This window comes from Perognathus longimembris, chromosome 1 (genome assembly GCF_023159225.1).
Source record: "Perognathus longimembris pacificus isolate PPM17 chromosome 1, ASM2315922v1, whole genome shotgun sequence".
Lineage (NCBI taxonomy): Eukaryota > Metazoa > Chordata > Mammalia > Rodentia > Heteromyidae > Perognathus > Perognathus longimembris.
Genome location: NC_063161.1, coordinates 72,807,203 through 72,823,637, shown reverse-complemented (window position 1 = coordinate 72,823,637; position 16,435 = coordinate 72,807,203). Strand labels below are relative to the sequence as shown.

Sequence of the window (16,435 nt, the reverse complement as noted above, 5' to 3'; positions counted from 1 at the left end):
GGGGTGGGTGGGTAGGGGGTGAAGGATGAGCTCCCAGCTGGCCTGGGGAAGGAATGGGGGACACTCACCATATTTAGCTGCCTTAGCAGCGGCTGCTGGAGACACACCTGGAGGGAGGGGACAAGTGGTGGTTGGTGGGTGGCAAGGGAGAGGAGATGAAGATTTCGCCCTTTGTGTGTGTGTGTGTGTGTGCGTGTGTGTGTGTATGTATGTGTGTGTATGTATACCTGGGGATTTGAACTCAGTCTCACACTTGCCAAGCAAGGCGCTCCACCACTTGAGCCATGCCCCAGCCCTGTTTTCTTTCGTTATTTTTCGGATAGAGTCTTGTGTTGCTTTTGTTTTTTGCTAAGGGCTAGCCTCAGACTGTGATCCTCACCTCTGTCCTTCCTGACTGCTGGGATTACAGGTGTGCACCCCCATGCCTGACTCTCTAAGTGCTGTGGGATCCCAGAGGAGAATGCAGGACCCGCAGGACCCTGGGGGCCAGGTGTGGGGGAGGGGTGTTGGGCAGGGCAGGGAAGGAGGGGCAGCCTGATGGACAGATGGCCTGAGCTTCCATGGATACTGTGTTTTGTTAAGGAACCCGCCAAGCACATCTGGTCATGCTGGGGTGGGTGGAAGCTCTGCCTGCCCCTGTCCATCTGCCTGTCTGCCACATGCTACTCACCATCACACAGCAGTCCTTACCTCCAAGGCCACCAGCACCTGGGATGGCTCCTCCAGCTCCAAGGCCCCCAGCTCCAAGGCCCCCAACTCCCAGACCCCCAGCTCCGAGCGCCCCAGCTCCTCCCAGGCCTGCAGAGAGAAGCATGCATTAATCCGGGTCAGACTGCGCCCATCCCCCCAACCCACTGTCTTAGGAGCCCTAAGTGGGGCTTGAGCTCCCAGCATAGAGGAGAGGGGGGTCGGGACTCAGTCTCCCCCCAAACCAGCTACGCTTACCGTACTGGGCAGCTTTGGCGGCAGCTTTGGCAGCAGCTGCCTGGGCAGCAGGTCCAGCTCCTGGAGACACAGAGGGGCTCAGCGGGGCTTCTGGGGGCTCGGTCCCCCACCCAGTGTGTTCTAGGGTATAACTCACCCACTACACCGCCCGGAACACCGACTCCTGCCAGACCTCCAGGCCCTGCCAGACCTCCAGGCCCTGCCAGACCCCCGGGCCCTGCCAGACCCCCGGCTCCAGCTGCACCTGTGGAGAGGCCAAGACTCAGCCCCCTCCCTTCCTGCCCTCCCCTCCTCTGCCCTGCTCTGCTCTGTTCCCTGTACTGAGTGAGGGCTGGGATTTGGGGTGGCTCCAGTTCTAGGGAGCCAAGAGTTTGGACCTGGTTGCTATGCATTACAAATAAAAATGGGGGCTACTATCACCCCATTTGGCTGAGAAGGTGGAGGCAGAGGACAGGACTGGAAGCCCCTTGGGCAGGGAACTGCCAGCTCTGAGAGGCTACACAGCTTCCCTGGTGATGGCTGCTGGTGCCAGCCTGAGAAGCCAGCAAGGAACCCACGAGGAGGCCTTAGGGCCCTGGGGGGTCTCGGTGGGGGCCAAGGAGGCTGGGGTCTTTCCAGGTGGGATCTAGCTGGCCCTGAGTGGACAGACTGGGGCCAGTGGCCCCTCTCTGGCTCCCCGGAGCCCAGGAGTGAGGAGGGGCTGCATCTGGCAAACTGGGCTGCCCCATGGTGGGCGCCTGCAGTCCCGCTGACTGGAGGGGAGGGGAGGCGGGAACTGGGACCTGGATGAGAAATACTGGCAGCTCAGCTCAGCCAATGGGCTGGGAGGAGGCTGAGGCCTCTGTCTGCCTGGGGCCAGGGGCAGTCCAGCTGAGACTGGTCTGTACAGCTGCCCCAGGCTCAGGGGGCTAACCCATAGGCACCAGGCATTCACATGTCACAGAAATTGCTGGGTTGGAAACCAGGACCTCATATTTGCTAGGCAGGCACTTACCACATGAGCCAAATCCTCACTAGAATTGTGTGTGTGTGTGTGTGTGTGTGTGAGAGAGAGAGAGAGAGAGAGAGAGAAACAGACAAAGACAGAGAGACAGACACACACACACGCAGAGAGAGACACACACACACAGAAAGAGACAGAGAGAGAGACAGAGTATTGAGTATTGAGGTTTGAACTCAGGGCCTTGCACTCTTGCTTGGCTTTTTCCACTCAAGGCTGGTGCTCTACCAGTTGAGCTATAGCTCCCTTTCTAGCTTTCTGCTAGTCCATTGGAGATAAGAGTTTCTCAGATTTGTCTGTCCAGACTGGGTTCCAATTACAGTCTTCAGATCTCAGCCTTCTGAGTAGTTAGGATGACAGGTGTGAGTCACTGGGGTCCAGCATGGAATTTTATTTATTTATTTTATTTATTTTATTTTTTGCCAGTCCTGGGCTTGGACTCAGGGCCTGAGCACTGTCCCTGGCTTCTTTTTGCTAAAGGTTAGCATTCTGCCACTTGAGCCACAGCACCCCTTCTGGCCGTTTTCTATATATGTGGTGCTGGGGAATTGAACCCAGGGCTTCATGTATACAAGGCAAGCACTCTTGCCACTAGGCCATATTCCCTGCCTGGAATTTGATTTTTGAGATCTCGCTAACTTTCCCTAGACTGACATCAAAGTCATGATCTTCCTGCCTCTACCACCTGAGCAGCTGGGCTTACAGGTATGCACTACCATGTCTGGTTCAGAAATGGCTGTTGATCTGTTCTGCTAGTCCAGCCTCCACGGTGGCGGGCCCTCCGTGGCACAGGGTTGCACTCACCGTATTTGGCTGCTTTAGCTGCTGCCAGAGATCCAGGTGCTGCGGGAAAGGGAAGAAGGGCTCAGCTCTGTGCCTGGGCTCCGCTGTTTCCTCTTGGGAGCCCACCCTGACCTCTTCCACCTGCACTGCTGCCTCCAAATATGGAACGAATCCAGTGCTGAACTATACCACCACCAATTTGCTCTGGGGGGGGGGGGCTAGAAGCCTGAACTGTGTGCCCCATCCATCCATCCGTCCATCTGTCCATCCATCCATTCATCCTTCCATCCACCCTTCCATCCATCCATCCATCCATCCATCCATCTATCCATCCATCCTTCTACCTATCCATCCTTCCATCCACCCACGGATCCATCCATCCATCCATCCATCCATCCGTCCATCTGTCCATTCATCCATCTGACTATCCACCCATCCATCCATCTATCCATCTGTCTGCCCATCCATCCTGTCCCTTGTGGCCCCAGCATGACTGGCCTGAGGCTGGGGACAACTGGGTGAGGACCTGGGGTTCCTTGGGTCTCTTTGTAATGGAGCACTGCTGAAGGAGATCTGGGCTGGCCTACCCAGGCAACCCAAATCCAGGAACCTGCCTTCGTGTATGGGGTGGTAGGTGGGCTTTTCACAGTGAGGAGTCCTGTCACCCTATCTGACATCTGGTAGCCTGGGGTCCTTGCCTGACCTGTCCCTCCCCAGTCTGTGTGGCCTGGGACAGCTGGGGACACTCAATGAAGGATGTGCCATGCATCTGTGGGTGGAAAGGAGGTCCTGGGGCGGGCACTGGGAAGAGGGGTTTCTCCTTCCTCTGAGCTGGGGGAGGGGAGCTTTTTCTCAGCCCCTAGAAGGGTCCTTACCTGCTCCTGCCCCAAATCCAGGAACACCAGCACCAGCTCCCAATCCAGGCACCCCAGCACCAAGTCCAGCAGCAGCCCCTGCAGAGGCAGACAGTGGTGGTCCCAGGTGGGCACACCCTCCGGGGGCTATCCTGTGAGCTGGTCCAGGCCCTCAGGAAAATGGGCTGGCTTTGCCCCTCTCTGCAGATTCCCCCCACCACCCATACTCCAGGCTGTATAAAAACCATCTTTTGTTTTGGTGGTACTGGGGTTTGAACTCAGAGTCTGAGTTTTCTCAATCACAGATGGTGCTCTGCACCTGAGCCATAGCTTCACGTGTGTGTGTGTGTGTGTGTGTGTGTGTGTGTGTGTGTGTGGTGTGTGTGTGTGTTTGCCACATACCAGTCCTGGGGCTTGAACTCTGGGTCTGAGTGCTGTCCCTGAGCTATTTTGCTCAAGGCTGGTGTTCTACCACTTGAGCCACAGCTCCACTTCTTTTTTTGTAGTTAATTGGAGATAAGAGTCTCACAGACTTTCCTGCCCAGACTGGCTTCAAACCAGGATCCTCAGGTCTCAGCTTCCTGAGTAGCTGGGATTACAGGCGTGAGCCACCAGTACCTGGCTTATTGTTTTAGATAAGGTTCTCTATTCATGCCCAGGCTGGTATGGACAGTGGTCTTTTGTTTTTTGTTTTGTTTTGTGCCAGTCCTGGGCCTTGAACTCAGGGCCTGAGCACTGTCCCTGGCTTCATTTTGCTCAAGGCTAGCACTCTGCCACTTGAGCCACAGAGCCACTTCTGGCCTTTTTGTATATATGTGGAATTGAACCCAGGGCTTCATGTATATGAGGCAAGCACTCTTTGCCACTAGGCTATATCCCCAGTCCTGGACAGTGGTCTTTCTACCTCCACTTTCTTCTGAGCAACAGGGATGTGCCTACATACCCCACATTAGAACGGTCCTCCTCAGGCTGGCAGTTGACCCCCAAGGCCACTTTAGGATGGACTTGGGGCTGCCTAGTGCAGCCCACTGCTCCCTTTCCTGCCCTACTTCCTGTTCTTTGGCCTTGCCTGAGCCCAACAACTTGAGCATGGGGTAGGTGGTGCTCTCGCTGCACGAGGTACAGCAGGACCAGAGGCCCGGACGTCACTCAGCTGATTTGGAGCCAGGCCTTGAACCCACTGGACCTGTGCTTTTTTTTTTTTTTTTTTTTTTTTTTTTGCCAGTCCTGGGCCTTGGACTCAGGGCCTGAGCACTGTCCCTGGCTTCCTTTTTGCTCAAGGCTAGCACTCTGCCACTTGAGCCACAGTGCCACTTCTGGCCGTTTTCTGTATATGTGGTGCTGGGGAATCGAACCCAGGGCCTCATGTATATGAGGCAAGCTCTCTCGCCACTAGGCCATATCCCCAGCCCCTGGACCTGTGCTTTTAAGCTCTCTTCCAGTTGCTGTGGGGGCCTGAGCATTTAGGGGGTAAGGGTCTGAGGGTCTCTGTTTCTTGGAGCCCCACTTGGGCGTGGCAGTGGAGCCAGCTGTGGCTCAGGGGTGGAGTGGGGCCGGGATGGCATCTGGCACTTACGATACTGGGCTTTGGCAGCGAGCTGCGCGGCTGATTTCCCTCCTGCCAAGGCTCCTGCTGTTGGAAGGAAAGAAAGCGGATCAGGAATGGGATGGGATGGGACTCCCTCCCTCCCCATGGCTTTAGGGGAACCCCTCCAGAGCCCACTCCTCAGACTGCTCACCTGCAACACCACCAGGGCCCACGCCAGCACTAGGGAGGACCCCAGAATCCACAGGGACGCGTGGCCCCAAACCTACAAGAGTGACAACAGCTGGGCTGCAGGTGCAGCACCAGGTGCCAGCCCAGCCCTGGCATGTGGCGGTGCTACCCAGTGCCATATGTATAAATTCAGGAACTCCTGAGGGTCGAGGATGCCCCCAGAGATTGAGAATGAGGAGGACAGAGGGATGTGGGAAGGCAGGCTGAGGTGAGTTTGAATCTCAGCTCAGCCATCACTGAGCTGCCACACTGGAGTAGCTGGGATTACAAGTATGTGCCACCATGCCTGGCCATGATAGTGATGTTGATGATCAGTATTCCCTGGCCTTCATCGGCCCTAGAGATTCTGGTCCAACCTTGTTCCCTGCAGGTCTGGAAGGCCAAGGTTCATAGCTCCCTGTCTAAAGCCGGCCCCCAAATTGGGGAATTCCATGCTCAGGGAGTATGTTCCTGGGCCTCCTAGGGCAGCCCTCATACAGAGCAAGAAATAGAGGCTTTGTTGGGGAACAACAAAGAGAAAGTGAGGCAGAAAGTCATCAGGAAGGCCAGAAAGTGGGGGCCTGGTCCAAGCTGGCCTGGGGGTCCAGGGGCTTGGGGCGGGGATCCTGAAGGGCCTTCCAGCTGCTTCTCTGGTCAGAAACATCATAGGGGCCTCTATGTGGGATCAGATGGGCTGAGGGCTCTGGGGAAGGGGTCACCTACCAAACTGGGCGGCCTTGGCAGCAGCTTTGGCGGCAGCAGCTGGGGTGCCAGCTCCTGAGTGGAGGAGAGGGAGGCTGAAGGTTCCCATCTTGCCCACTCCTCCCACAATCCTTTGCAAATCTCACTCTCGGGGCCCTGTGGTCTCAGTGAGGGCAGCTGCGGTGGGCTACAGGGCCCAACACCCCCCACATGTGTGACGTCTTCCCTGGGAACCCGAGGGTGATAGGCAGGGACGAGGTGATGCTCTGGCAAGCCCGGGTCTAAAAGGTATCCCTGGATGTCACTGAGGCCTGACCTCTGCCCCTTGGCCTCTGGTGGAGTCCTGAGGTACCCCAGGGGGTCAAGCCCCTCTGTGCAAGGTTCTGGGGCATGGAGCTGGCTGACACTGCAGGTCCCCAGGGGTGGCAGGCTGTGGGGGCCAGCTGCCAGGGCTGCTGCTCTAGAGGAGATTGCGCTCCCTTCTCCCATCCCTAGACTCAGTTTCCCCATCTGTGAAGGGCTGCACTCAGCCTCCAGGGCCATGGGGGTGGGCAGACCCATCCTATCTCAGGGCTGGGACCCCACAGCTCACCTGGTACTCCTCCTGCACCTGGCACACCCGGGACCACACCTGGTACTGCACCTGGCACTGCACCTGGCACCACGCCTGGCACCGCGCCTGGCACTGCACCCGGCACCGCGCCCGGAACTAGCCCACCCAGGGCTCCAGCTCCCCCAGGACCTGGAAGAGAGAGATGCATTGGGTTGTCACCCCTTGGGGGTGCAAAAAGGGGGGGTACAGCAGGGCTGCCTGGCACCTTCAGCTTGCTATGTGGAGGTAGCAAATTGCCCTGGGAAGGGGCAGAGGTGAGGTAGCTTAGGTTGTGAAGGGGTTGTGGACTAGCCAGCTTGTCCTGGCACTTAATGAGCTTGCTCAGCTTGGCTGGCCAGGGCAAGCAGGGCAAGAGGATGGGCGGGGCGTCGGGACGGGCAGGGTGAGGGGACCGACAGGGTGGGCACTCACCATACTTAGCAGCTTTGGCCGCAGCGGCTGCCTGAGCTGCAGCTGGAAGCAAGCGAGAAAGGAAGGGCCAATGGGATCCTGGGCCTGGGCCCCAGTGGGGGTGGAATTCCAGCTTTCCCACCCCCAGGGACCTCCCCGGCCTCTCCCCAAACTTCCCTGGACACACTCAAGCCTAGTTGATACTTCGCATATTCTGTGGGCTGAGGGCTGTGGCATATGCCTATCATCCCAGCCACTCAGGAGATACAGGTAGGAGGATCATGGCCTGAGAGTCTATCCAGGGATCAAGGAAGCACAACAGGCTGGGGGCATGGCTCAAGCAATAGAGAATCTGTTCTGGCAAGTACAAGACCCTGAGTTCAAATCCCAGTACCACCCCTATCTATCCACTGGTTTCTAAGAGCAGATTGAGGCTCACGAGAAATGCCAGCTCCAGGAACTCCTCCGACGCCAGGGACTCCTCCGACGCCTGGAACCCCTCCTACGCCCGGAACCCCTCCAATGCCAGGTCCAACACCATAGCCAGGAAAGCCCCCGGTGCCAAGCCCATAAGAAGGAATGCCTCCGACTCCAGCTCGAGCTCCTGCAGAGGCATCAAAACCCAGAGGACAAAATGAGTGAGAGCTCCTGGCGGAAGAACCCTATATGGGGAGCCTGGGTTTGGGCCCCACTATGAGGACTGCCCCAGCAGAAGTGTCACACTGGGGTACCGTCCCATGAGCTGACACTCTCCTAGGGTCCAGCCAGGGCTCAAGTCCCAGCTGTGCCAGGCCCTTGCTGTGTTATGCTGGGAAAGTCACTCTACTTCTCTGAGTGAGTGGATTAGGTTCTCAGATCTGGCTAAGCAGACACCCATGCTGAGTCGGGACCGCACTCACCATATTTGGCTGCTTTGGCGGCTGCTTTGGCAGCTGCAGCTGGTGACACAGCTCCTGGGAAGATGAGGGGACACACATAGCCAGGAGGGGTAGAAGGGAGGGGCCCAGCCCATGTCCCTCTGTCTGACTGTCTCTTCTGTTTCTATCTCCAGAGCCCACATAGAGCTTTTCAATCCATTGTCCCATCTGTCTGTTCACATCTGTCTGTCCCTAGACCTCAGTCCACTCATCCACCTAGTAGCTCACACACCCACTGACCAATCCAGTCCCCAGTTCATACTCGCCAGCCCTCTCTATCCATCTGCTCCTCTCCTATTTAGCCACCAGCCACCCATCCTCCTGCCCCACTGTGTAGTCCTCACCTGCCTGTCTGTCTGTCTATCCTTGCATCCATGCATCCTGAATCCCTTCACCCTCATCCTCACTTCTTCCTGTTTCGATTTGCCTGCTCACCATGCATCCACCTGCCCATCTGCCCATCTGCTCATCGATCCACCCACCACCCATCCATCCAGCTGCCATTCATTGAGTGCATACTCAGCCAAGGTCTGGGAGCTTAGAGAAAGACAAGGTTGCTGCCTCCCTCCCCACCGCCACCCCAGGGTGCTGAGGGTTGTTAGAAACCCTGCTAGTGGTCATAAAGTAGTTTTGGGTTTTTTTTTTTTTTTTTTTGGTTGGTCTGGGGCTTGAACTCTGGGCCTGGGCGCTGTCCCTGAGCTCTATCAGCTCAAAGCTAGTGCTTTACCACGTTGTGCCACAGCACTACTTCCAGTTTTCTGGTGGTTAATTGGAGATAAGAGTCTCGGGAAGACTTTCCTGCCTGGGCTGGCTTTGATCTGCAATCCTCAGATCTCAGCCTCCTGCTCCTGATTGGCTAGGATTACAGGAGTGAGCCCCCAGCACCAGGCTACCAAATAGGTTTTAATAGGGAAGGTGAGGGGTGAGTCATGGCTCAAGGCATGGACAGATGAGAGAGCGTCTGCCTTACAAGGCTCAGCAAGAGACTTCATATTCTCTACACACACACACACACACACACACACACACACCCCAAAGAGCTCAGCTCACCTGGTCCACCCACAATGCCTGGGCCTCCAATACCTGGGATGCCAACGCCTGGGCCCCCAACGCCTGGGACTCCAACGCCTGGGACTCCAATGCCTGGGACCCCAACACCTGGAATCCCAACGCCTGGGAGTCTAACTCCTGGTCCACCAGGCACCAAGCCTCCAGCAGCTCCTGTGGAAGAAAAAGGATTGGTGTCCTGGATGCTGGGGCCCTCAATGGGCCGCTTAGGGCAGGAGTTGGGGGCTCTGGGGTGACAGCAGCTGGGCTGACAGAGATGTCTCCTGCAGGAATCTAGCTTATCTGAGAGATGCGGAGGGCCTGCAACTGGAGAGAACATGATAGGTGTGTGTGTGTGTGTGTGTGTGTGTGTGTGTGTGTGTGTGTGTGTGTGTGTGTACATATGTTCTGGTCCTGAGGCTTGAGCTCAGGGCCTGAGTGCTGTCTCTGGGCTTAGTCTTGAGCCACAGCTCCACCTGCAGCCTTTTGGTGGTTCACTGGAGATGAGTCTCATGGACTTTCCTGCCTGAGCTGGCTTTGAACCCTGATCTTTAGATCCCAGCTTTCTGAGTCTCTAAAGGAAACCACACTCTGGCTGCTGACAGGCAGGTTGACCCTGGAGTAGGACCATGGGGGAGGGGCTAGGTCAAAGGGGGGTGAGCAGGCGCCAGTGGGTGTGGCCATGCCACAGCGGGAGGAGCCAGGCCACAGAGAATGGCCGGGCAGGAGGGGGTGTGGCAAGGTCAAAGGGGGATCTGCCAGGCCACAGAGGGCAGAGCAAGGTCAAAGGGAGCGTAGCCAGGCTGGGAGGCGGGACAGGAGCTCCCCAAGCCCCGCCCCTGCAGGGCCAAGCCTGGAGTCAGGTGGAGCCGGTGGAGGGGCCGAGGCAGGGGGCTGGAAGCCTGAGCTGGGGTCTCTGGCCTCCACCGGGGTCACTCACCGTACTTGGCCGCCTTCGCTGCCGCCTTCGCCGCCGCCGCCGCCGCGGGCGTCCCGGCCCCTGGAAAGACGACCACCGAGGGTGAGGGGCTGCCTGCCCTGTCCTGCGGCCTGCCGCGGGCACCTCCACCCTCACCTGCGGCCCTCACTACCTGCGAGGCCTCCGATCCCCGGAATGGTGCCAGCCCCGCCAGGGAGGCCGCCAGCTCCGACACCGGGAAAGCCAGGCAGGGCGCCGGCTCCGCCTGCTCCTGCTGGGACACAAGGGGGGGGTGGCGGGACGACGGGGTGAGCTGGCTTTCTCGAAGGGCCCCTCGAGGCCAGGCAGGCTGGGAGGATGAGTGGATGGATGGGAGGGAGGGTGGATGGATAGATGGAGGGAAGGGAGAGAATGAAGGGAGGGAGGAAGAGAGGGAGAGGAGAGGGAGGGAGGGAAGGAAGGTTGGATAGATAAATGGAAGGAAAGAGGAATGGATGGAAGGGTGGAAGGAAGGAAAGAAGGAAGCAAGGAAGGAAGGGAGGGAGAGAGAGAGGAAGGAAGGATGGGAGGGAGGATGGATGGCTAGAGGGGAGGGAAGGTGGATGGATAGATGGAAGAAAGAAAAGGAAGAAAGGAAGGAAGGAAGGAAGGAAGGGAGGGAGGGAGGGAGGGAGGAAGGAAGGATGAAAGGAAGGAAAGAAAGGAGGAAGGAAGGGGGGGTGGATGAGGGATGGGCCAGGATGCTGGAGTTTTAGCCAGCCATCTGGGACAGAGGCCCTGACCTGTCCAGCTGAGTGTGTGTGTGGGGGGGGGGGAGGACTCCCAAGTGTTCATTTTAACACGCTCATGAAGGGAGCTGGGTGTTCTCAGACAGCTTACCCTCCCCCCCTTCAAGCCACATACTGAGAAGTACACCCCCGCTGCTCTCTGGGCCAGCAGGGGGCCCCTAAGGAATGTTCCAGGCTTCCTTTCCCTGTGTTCCAAGGACTCTGCCAAGTTTGTAATCCAAGTGTCTGGCCTCCAGGCTCTGGCACCCTCTGGCTGCCAGCTCTCCAGCTTCCAGATTGCAGGCATTATGAGAGTCTCTGGGCATGGGTGAAGGACTGGGGGGCTAGGGGGGGCCAGGACAAGACATCAGTCTTTAATCCAAGCTGCAGGCTTTGCTCGTGGAAGGCACAGATGCCCCACTCTTCCCACTGCTTAGGCATGGGGTGAGGATATGGGGGGGGGGGCTGGCAGGCTTGAAGAGCAAGTTACATTTCTATGTAACTTCTATATGTTAAATTGACGTGTGACTGTATGTAAAAAGAAAAATGTATAGGTACCACCCACAATTATCCTTCAAACCTGCTGGCTCTTGCTCTGCTGCTCCTTCCCCCTGTTTTGTTTGTTTGTTTGTTTCCAGTCCTGGCACTTGAATCCAGCACCTGGGTACTGTCTCTGAGCTTCTTGTTTTGCTCCTTCCCTTTTTATGCACCTGACACACTCCAGCCTTATCTGAAGGCCTGAACCTAATGTTCGTATCTCTGGAAGCCTCCCTCATTGTCCCCAGGCAGAAATAATGTCTTTTATTGTCTAGCAGACTGACCTGTCCCTATCTCTGAAGTGGATGGATAGAGAGAAGGAGCGAGGGATGAAGTAAAGATGGAGGGATGGGGGGAGGATGGAAGGGGGCATGGGGTATGGGGGGAGAGGCAGAGGGAGGGAGGGATGGAGGAGGAGGAGGAGGAAGGATGGCAGAGGGAAGGAAGGATGGATGATGGATGATGATGGGTGGATGGATGATGGAAGGGAGGATGAGGGATGGGCGATAGATGATGGGGGGAGGGCTGGAGGGAAGGGGCATGGATGGAGGTGGATGGGTGGGGAGGGAAGGAAGAGGAGAGGCAGGGGGGCAGTTGATGATAACTGGGCAGGGGGAGGCAGTCTTGGCATTATCAGGTGGGGGCGGTGGAGCTGTTGGGGGCTGGCAGGGGCCACCAGGTACTTACCATACTTGGCTGCTTTAGCTGCCGCAGCTGCCTGTGAGCCAACCCCTGAGGACGGGAGGGGAGACAGGAAATGAACCCACCTGCTTCCAGCCCCAGGCCTGCCCCCAGCCTCCATAGTGGGACCAGGGTCTGATACAGGGGAGGTCCTGGTGCTGTTTGGTGGAAGTGAAGGGCCCCTTCCTTACCTGTCCCTGTCGGGTAACCAGCCTTGCCCCCTGCTCCAGCTGCACCTGTGAACAGGAGAGGCTTGGGAATCACCAGTGGCGCAGGGCCTCCCTGGAGCTGGGAGGAGCAGGGAGAAGTGGGGAGGAGTGGGGAGGAACAGGGAGGTGCAGGGAGGAGCTGAAAGTCCTGGGCTGGGGGCTCTCACTCACCATACAGCTTCCCGTTGGTATAGGGCAGTCCATAGCCACCTGAGGAGAGGCAGGGTGACTCAGGATTGCTCAGGCCGCCCAAGCCTGGCCCAGGCACTGAGACCCTGCCCTGGGGGAGTTGCGGCCCTGCCCCAGGGACTGATGGGACACCTGGCCTTCTGCAAATCCAGGCCTGCTGTGCTCTGGGCCTGGGTTCTGGAAGCAGACTCTGCTCAGGTAGGGGAGGGAATGGGGGTGGCTGGAGCTGGGGAGGGTCTTTCCTAAGCATGATCCATCCTCCTTCCTCCTTTTTCTTTTTCTTTTTGTTGGTTGTGGGGCTTGAACTCAGGGCCTGGGTGCTGTCCCTGAGCTCTTTTGCTCAAGGCTAACACCGCTTTGAGCCACAGTGCGACTTCTGGTTTTATGGTGGTTCATTAGAGGTAAGAGTCTTATGGACTTTCCTGCCCAGGCTAGCTTCAAACCACTATCTTCAGATCTCAGCCTCCAGAATAGCTGGGATGACAGGTGTGAACCACTGGCACCTGCCTTTCCTCTTTTCTTTCCTTCCTTTTCTTTTTTTGGGGGGTGGGGCAGTACTAGGGTTTGAACTTGGTCTTATGTTCACATGGCTTGCTTACTCAGCTGACACTCTACCACCTGAGCCATGCCTCCAGCCCAGCTTTTTGCAAGTGAATGGAGATGGAGTCTCACAAGACATTTCTGCCCGAGCTGGCCTCCAATGGTGATCCTCTGGATCTCAGCCTCCTGAGTGGCTAGGCCGACAGGTATGAGCCATTGGTGCTGGGCTGGCATGGTGTTTCTTTTTTTTTAAAATTTAATTTATTTATTAATTGAACACAATTTTTTTTTGACAAGGTGCTGTGCAAAAAGGGTACAGTTACATAGTAGGGCAGTGTGTGATATCTTACGCCTTGTTGGCATGGTGTTTCTTTTCTTTTTTTTTTTTTTTGGCCAGTCCTGGGCCTTGGACTCAGGGCCTGAGCACTGTCCCTGGCTTCTTCCCGCTCAAGGCTAGCACTCTGCCACTTGAGCCACAGCGCCGCTTCTGGCCGTTTTCTGCATATGTGGTGCTGGGGAATCGAAGCTAGGGCCTCGTGTATCCGAGGCAGGCACTCTTGCCACTAGGCTATATCCCCAGCCCGGCATGGTGTTTCTTAACCACCAGTGAATGTGGCTTTCCCTCAGGCTGTGGGCCTTATGTGTGTGTGTGTGTGTGTGTGTGTGCACGAGCACACACACACAGGTGTGTGCAGGCTTTTGTCTGACAGCTTGGGGACTCCTTTTTCAGGCTTTGGTGACCAGGCTTTGGGATCCAGACCCAGGCTCCCCTCCCCCACACCAGACACAGACCTGGGCCAAACAGGCAGGCCAGGCCAGGGGCTCTGAAAGCCTTCATCACTCACCTGGGAGCTTGGGTGCTTTGATAGGGTACCCCAATGGGACACCAGGCTGCTGGCCCCCAAAAGGTCCAACACCTATGTGAACAGAAAGAGCAAAAATCAAGGCCTGCTCCTTCAGCCAGCAGGGCCTTCCTTCCAACCCCACCGGCTGAGGTTTTGTCCGGCTCTGGGGTTTGAATGTAGGGCCTCGTGACGTAAGCCACGTCTGTGTGCTTTGAGTTTTTTTTTTCAGATTGGGTCGTATGTTAACCTGGCCTGAGCTGGCCTCTAACTGCAATCTTTCTGTCTCTGCCTCCTGAGTAGCTGGGATTACAGGTGTGTGTCACCTCGCTCTCCAGATCTCTGGTGCTCTCTACTTCTGAGCAGATGGCACAAGCTCCCTTTTGTTTCCTGGAGCCACCCTAGAGGTGCCCCCTGCCTTTCTGTCATGGGTCCAGGGCACATCCCCCAGGAAGCTCCAAGAAGCTGGGGGACCGCCCACCCTACCCCCCAGTTAAGCCTGCAGTATCCCCAGAACCCTTAACACAACTGCCGAACTTTCTGAGCTCCTTTTCATTCTGTATAAATGGGGGTTGGGCCAATGTCACTTTGTGAAAAGAACAGGCCTGGGTGGTATTTGGCTCCCTTTGACCTGGACATAGGCATGCTCCGCCCCCGTCCCCTCCCCCCCCCACCTTCCCCTCCCCCGTCCCACAGCCTCACCTGGGATTCCAGCGAAAGCACCACCTCCACCTGCAATGACAAAGATGGGTCACCACCCTGAGGCAGGGTGGGTGCGGGAGCATGGCTGGCATTGCCAGGCTGCAGTGGGCTGCTGGGCCTGGCGGGAGCCACTGTGCCCAGCACCAGCAGCCTGTGTTCCCCTGTCCTCCCCCACCCCTGGGCCTGGCATGAGGCGGCCCTGCCAGAGGGCTCTGCACATGCTAGGCATCCCTATGTGCTACCCGCAGCCCAGCCCTTGGGACCTGAAGACAGAGTGCGTGTCCCTCCGTGGCCCCAGCTGGCTGCATGCGTACCTGGGGTCTTGGCCTTGACTCCTGTCCCAGTAGGAACCCCAGGGAGCACCCCCACACCAGGGAACCGAGTTCCTGAGGGATAAGACACAAAGACCCTGCTTGGCATTGTGTATGGGCACCCCATCCTGCCTCGAGTCCTCCCACTCATGCCCAGCAGCCCGGGTGTAGCCCAGGGGCAAAGAGAGAAAGGCACTGTTTGTTGGGGGGGGTCTTCATCATCTGACCCCAAATCATGTTAGGGATGGAATAAGGAAAGGCTGTAAACACAGTGCAAAGGCTCTACCACTGAGCTGCGTCCCCAGACCAAGTTCTATTTATTTATTTATTTATTTCTGCCAGTACTGGGACTTGAACTCAGGCCTTGAGCTCAAGGCTGACGCTGTACAGCACCAGTGAGCCACAGCTCCACTTCCGGTTTTCTGGTGATTCACTGGAGATAAGCGTCTCACTGACTTTCCTGCCCCAGCTGGCTTTGAACCACTATCTTCAGATCTCAGCCTCCTGAGTAGCTGGGATTACAGGCATGAGCCACGGGCATCTGCCTTCCAGATGCTAGTTTTATTCTTGTTTTTCCAGTGGGGGAGCTCATGCCTCAGTGGGCTTCATTCCTAAACTGTGGTTGATGGTAAGTGCACCCACAGCCAGTGTGGTGAGGCAAGGGGTGGCGCCGGGGGGCTCAGAATAGGGAGAAGGAAAGGAGGCCATCCTGCCAGCAGATCTCACAGAGAGGCCTGAGCCTGGGGTTTGGGGGGATTTCAGGTTGGGTGGGGTGACGGGCCCTGGCAAGGAAGGGAGATGAGGAGAGCTGTTAGGGTCCCCTGTGGGGCAGGCTGGCTGGGTGGGGCCCCCCAGTGACTCATGGCTTTTGGGAAACAGCTGGCCACTCTGGGGACTGGGTTTGTTCCCGGGGGAGGCCTGCTTCAAGCTATGAGGAGGGGAGGGCTTGGGGCTTGGGGTCAGGACTCGGGTGGGGCTGGGAAACTTCCAGTGACAGGGTCCTGTGGTCAGGAGAGAGAGCTCAGAATGGCCATTGGCTAGGACTCAAGGCCTCTGGGGGCTTCTTCATGGGGCTGGGGAGGAAGCCAGGGAGGGTGGCCAGGCTGCTTTCTTCCTTCTCCTTGTGTTCCTCACCTATGCCTGGCAGCACTCCACCTGGGTACACACCTGGGAGGCCCACACCTGCAGCAAGAAGAGGAGGGGCTTTGAGCCCAGCCCTGTCCCCCCGGCCCCCCCCACCCAAGGCCTTCCCATCCACCTGGGGGCTGCAGCCAGCATGCCCACCAGGGCTGCAGAGGACACGCAGACCAAGGTGGCCTTAGCCCTGCTCCTGCCAGGAAGTCATGTGCCAACTGTTCTCTGTGTGGGTTTATCTTGTCTCTTGGAACCTGTTTACCGGCCAGCCTACCTCTCCCTGGCTAACGGCTTCCAGATGTTTCCTCCCGGCTGTGGACTCAGGCAGCCTTTGTTTAACCTGAAGTCACTTCCTAAAGAGCTGGAGCTGCTCAATGAGCTCCAGATGGAGTGTCAGGCTCACCCCGGCTCTGCCAGGACCAACTGCGCAGCCCTTGGGCTCTCACTCTCTCCATGCTGAGTCACCCTGCCATAAAGCTTGTCTCTTAGATCTCTGATGGTAGCAGAATCTAGAAGGCAGGCCAGGTGGCTCAGCCTCATCCTCTACTTGTGACAGCCAGGCCCCACCCCATGACAGTCAGGCCCCGCCCCGGACCT

At 57.4% G+C, this 16,435-nt stretch overlaps 1 protein-coding gene across 4 annotated transcripts in view; it reads right to left on the bottom strand.

Moving 5' to 3' along the window:
* Positions 1-16,435, bottom strand: part of Eln (elastin) — a 30,212-nt gene that overhangs the window by 3,306 nt on the left and 10,471 nt on the right. For 2 of the 4 annotated variants that reach the window (XM_048369330.1, XM_048369323.1), the window contains exons 10-32: positions 15,839-15,886; positions 14,708-14,779; positions 14,394-14,423; positions 13,695-13,766; positions 12,292-12,330; positions 12,103-12,147; positions 11,918-11,962; positions 10,099-10,200; positions 9,948-10,007; positions 9,011-9,181; positions 7,943-7,996; positions 7,483-7,647; positions 7,065-7,106; positions 6,633-6,782; positions 6,062-6,115; positions 5,322-5,393; positions 5,159-5,215; positions 3,604-3,681; positions 2,750-2,788; positions 1,082-1,189; positions 946-1,005; positions 691-798; positions 69-107 (exon numbers count right to left, since the gene is read on the bottom strand). In XM_048369330.1, the coding sequence (XP_048225287.1) occupies positions 69-107; positions 691-798; positions 946-1,005; positions 1,082-1,189; positions 2,750-2,788; positions 3,604-3,681; positions 5,159-5,215; positions 5,322-5,393; positions 6,062-6,115; positions 6,633-6,782; positions 7,065-7,106; positions 7,483-7,647; positions 7,943-7,996; positions 9,011-9,181; positions 9,948-10,007; positions 10,099-10,200; positions 11,918-11,962; positions 12,103-12,147; positions 12,292-12,330; positions 13,695-13,766; positions 14,394-14,423; positions 14,708-14,779; positions 15,839-15,886 (1,710 nt within the window). The remainder of the gene's footprint in view (positions 1-68; positions 108-690; positions 799-945; positions 1,006-1,081; positions 1,190-2,749; positions 2,789-3,603; positions 3,682-5,158; positions 5,216-5,321; positions 5,394-6,061; positions 6,116-6,632; positions 6,783-7,064; positions 7,107-7,482; positions 7,648-7,942; positions 7,997-9,010; positions 9,182-9,947; positions 10,008-10,098; positions 10,201-11,917; positions 11,963-12,102; positions 12,148-12,291; positions 12,331-13,694; positions 13,767-14,393; positions 14,424-14,707; positions 14,780-15,838; positions 15,887-16,435) is intronic. The other 2 variants (XM_048369342.1, XM_048369336.1) reach the window with 2 other exon arrangements.